We start from the raw sequence: 3526 nt of genomic DNA, 5'->3' as shown, positions 1-3526 counted from the left end.
AAGTGCAGAAAGAGAAAAAAAAAAAAAACATCTAGGAACGACCTGGGAAAGCCTGTCTGAACAAAAAAGTTTTAAGCCCTTTTTTAAAGGCATCGACAGACTGGGATTGTCGTAGGTGTTCAGGGAGGGAGTTCCAGATGTGGGGGGCAGTGGAGCAGAAGGCTCGGTCTCCCATGGTGCGGAGTCGTGTGCGGGGCTGATGGAGGAGGTTGGTGCTTTGGGACCGGAGGTTACGGGTGGATGAGTGAGGGGTAAGGAGCTCTTTGAGGTATTGCGGGGCGTTGCTGTAGATGCAAAGGTGGGTGATGAGGGCGATTTTGTATTGGATTCTTGAGGTTATGGGAAGCCAGTGTAGGTTCTGAAGAATGGGGGTGATGTGGTCGTATTTGCGGGTTTTCATCAGAGTTCGGGCAGCACAGTTCTGAATGAATTGAAGTTTCTGAAGGTGTTTGTTGGGTATACCGATGAGCAGGCTGTTACAGTAATCAAGCCTGGAGGAGATCAGGGCGTGGACGAGTTTTTCAGCATCAGAGAAGGTGAGGAATGGGCGGAGTTTAGAAATGTTCTTGATATGGAAAAAGCAGGTTTTGTACAGATGTTTGATGTGGTTTACAAAGGTAAGTTGTGGGTCCAGCTTCACACCGAGGTTGGTAACTGAGGTAGAGAGGGGGATGTCTTGACCAGAGAAGGAGATGGTGGTTATGGGTGATGACTGGACCTGATGAGGGGTACCAATTTGTATGGCTTCGGTTTTGGAGCTGTTCAGCTGGAGGAAGTTGTGACTCATCCACACCCTGATCTCCTCCAGGCAGTTGGAGAGGGCTAGAGTAGGTGATGATGAGTGGACCGGGGTTGAACGTAGGTTGGGGTCAGTTCGGAGGTACAACTGAGTGTCATCGGCGTAGCAGTGAAAAGAGATGCCGTGCCGGCTGATGACACGACCCAGTGGCAGCATGTACAGAATAAAGAGGAGGGGTCCTAGGACAGATCCTTGGGGGACACCGCATGTAACAGGGGCTGTTTGGGACCTGGCAGAGCCCAGGCTGATGTACTCTGTCCTGTTGGCGAGGTAAGAGGTGAACCAGTCCAGTGTGGAATGATGGAGACCAATGTCGGTGTGGAGGCGGCTTAGGAGGATATGGTGGTCGACAGTGTCAAAAGCCGCTGAAAGGTCCAGAAGGATGAGCAGGGAGGGGGATCCAGAATCGGCAATAACAGTACATAGTATTATTACTGATACTACTAACTACTATTTAAATTACTTTATTCATTACAAGAGTAAGGAGGAGTACAAGAGTAGCAAAAGTAACACTCCAAACCTTCCACACACACATGCTGTATCATTTGTACATAACACATCTAGAAATAGAAAATGAGATGTTGTGGTTTAACAAGCAGGCATGATACAGTTTGAAAGGATTAATGGCCATTCAACAGCAAGTGTTAACATAGCCTCAGTGACTGCACACAGCACTGCTTAAGTCCCAACCTCAACTGCACAATTCACAACCCTCCAACTCTGACCTCAACTAGCCTCAGGTGAATGTAGGCCTATCTGTGGCTAACATTAACAAGCCAGTTAGGCACACACAACGTGTGAATGAGACAAGATTGAAATAACCACAAGACTTTCAGCTGATCATAGAGACCACACTGATATCAACCCCTCCATTAATCCCAGTAAAACAGCCAGCACTGGACCCCCTCAAGTTTAAATGTAATGAACATTACTATAATCTCTTACTCTACTTGTCACTGAAAAAATGTAATTATGTAACTGTAATGTGTAACATTGGGCCTTTTTTTGATAGATGATAGTAGAGAAGCCACACAGGAAATGAGAGGGCAGAGAGTGGTATGACATGCAGCAAAGGTCCCCAGGTAGGAATCAAAGTGAGTACATTACAGTTATGTGGTGTGCACCTCAGGACTCAGGACTCAGGACACCCTGAGTAAGAGTTTAATGAGATCCATGGAGGTTGAAGCAATCTGATAAAAAACATTTCACAGCCTCAAACTGTTCACTTTCTAACTTGTGGAGATGAGCACACTCTAAATGTGTTTCGAGGTCAGGTACGGTGAAGACTCTCCAGTGCAGGTGAAATGTTTCACTGACAGTTCTTTTCTGTTATTACTTCATTTGTTATAAAATAAGTCTCTTTTATTTGTACTGTTTTTTGACAATCTTAATGGATGATGAATTAAATGTAACATATATAACTCTTGATGGGTATGTGGAAGTGGACAAATACAGATATGTGTATTTTTTAATTATTTTTACAGTATATATTCTAATAATCTTAAGCAATTCCACTATTGTGTATCTTATCTGGACTCACCAAAACCTTCATGAGCCTATGTATGTTTTTATTGCTGCTTTGTTAGTCAACTCTGTTCTTTTAAGCACTGCTATCTACCCAAAGCTTTTGATTGACTCTTTATCTGAAAAACAGATCATATCATATTCAGCCTGTCTCTTTCAATTTCATATATTTTACTCTTTAGGCGGTTCAGAATTCTTACTGTTGTCAGCCATGGCTTATGACAGGTATGTGTCTATATGTAAACCTCTGCAATATCCAGTGATCATGAGTAAAACAACTGTCAGTATTTTCTTGGTTTTAGCGTGGCTTCTTCCTGCCTCTCAGGTTGCAGTGCCAGCTGGATTGAGTGCCAATAAAAAACTGTGCAGCTTTAGTTTGAAAGCAATTTTTTGTAATAATACAGTGTACAAACTTCAATGTGTAGTCTCAAGAGCACAAATTATACATGATATGGTCATTTTGCTTAATGTTGCACTCATCCCTGTGCTCTTCATAATTTTTACATACACAAGGATACTTATTATATCCTATCGAAGTAGCAGGGATGTCAGGAAAAAAGCTGCACAGACTTGTTTACCCCACTTGATAGTTTTAATCAACTTCTCCTGTTTGTGTGCATATGATGTCATTACAGTTCAGCTGGAATCAGATTTTCCAAAAACTGTACGTTTAATAATGACATTACAAATAGTAATGTATCATCCTCTCTTTAATCCAGTTATGTATGGACTAAAAATGAAAGAAATTTCCAAACACCTCAAGAAGTTGTTCAGTCAAGCCAAAGTGATCTGATACTGACAACAAATGTGTAGATGTTTCTTCTGTAATAATAATTATGTAGAATATTTTAAATTTCATTTTTAAAAATCCAACAGATTTTTATTCTACCAAGTGTTTAAATTTCATTTTAATTTTGTTTTTATAGGCACAACCCATAAACCACATGTAAACAACTGAATGTAAATTATGAATGTTCTGTGAAATTGTTGTTTTTCAAATTGGAAGGAAAATGGTACTTTATATAACTTAAATAGATATGATCCAAAATATAAGCTTTTGAATTAACAACAAAAAAGACCCATATCATGATATGATTACATGTCATTCTTATTACCATGTATGAATGTCATATGTGAATGTCAGGTTTATTGATTATTGATAAACTGAAGATGACCATTTTAAATACACTATCATATCTCTGA

The 3526-nt window shown here is 40.4% G+C and overlaps 1 protein-coding gene across 1 annotated transcript; it reads left to right on the top strand.

Moving 5' to 3' along the window:
* The first annotated feature begins 2186 nt into the window (after positions 1 to 2186).
* Positions 2187 to 3116, top strand: LOC133993070 (olfactory receptor 6N2-like). Its single transcript, XM_062431914.1, has one exon. The coding sequence runs from the start codon at positions 2190 to 2192 to the stop codon at positions 3114 to 3116; it is 927 nt and encodes a 308-aa protein (XP_062287898.1). The 5' UTR covers positions 2187 to 2189.
* The last annotated feature ends 410 nt before the right edge of the window (positions 3117 to 3526 follow it).

Source organism: Scomber scombrus, chromosome 13 (assembly GCF_963691925.1).
Source record: "Scomber scombrus chromosome 13, fScoSco1.1, whole genome shotgun sequence".
In the NCBI taxonomy this organism is placed as follows: domain Eukaryota; kingdom Metazoa; phylum Chordata; class Actinopteri; order Scombriformes; family Scombridae; genus Scomber; species Scomber scombrus.
The sequence above is the reverse complement of the archived record's forward strand: the minus strand, read 5'-3'. Positions and strand labels throughout refer to the sequence as shown.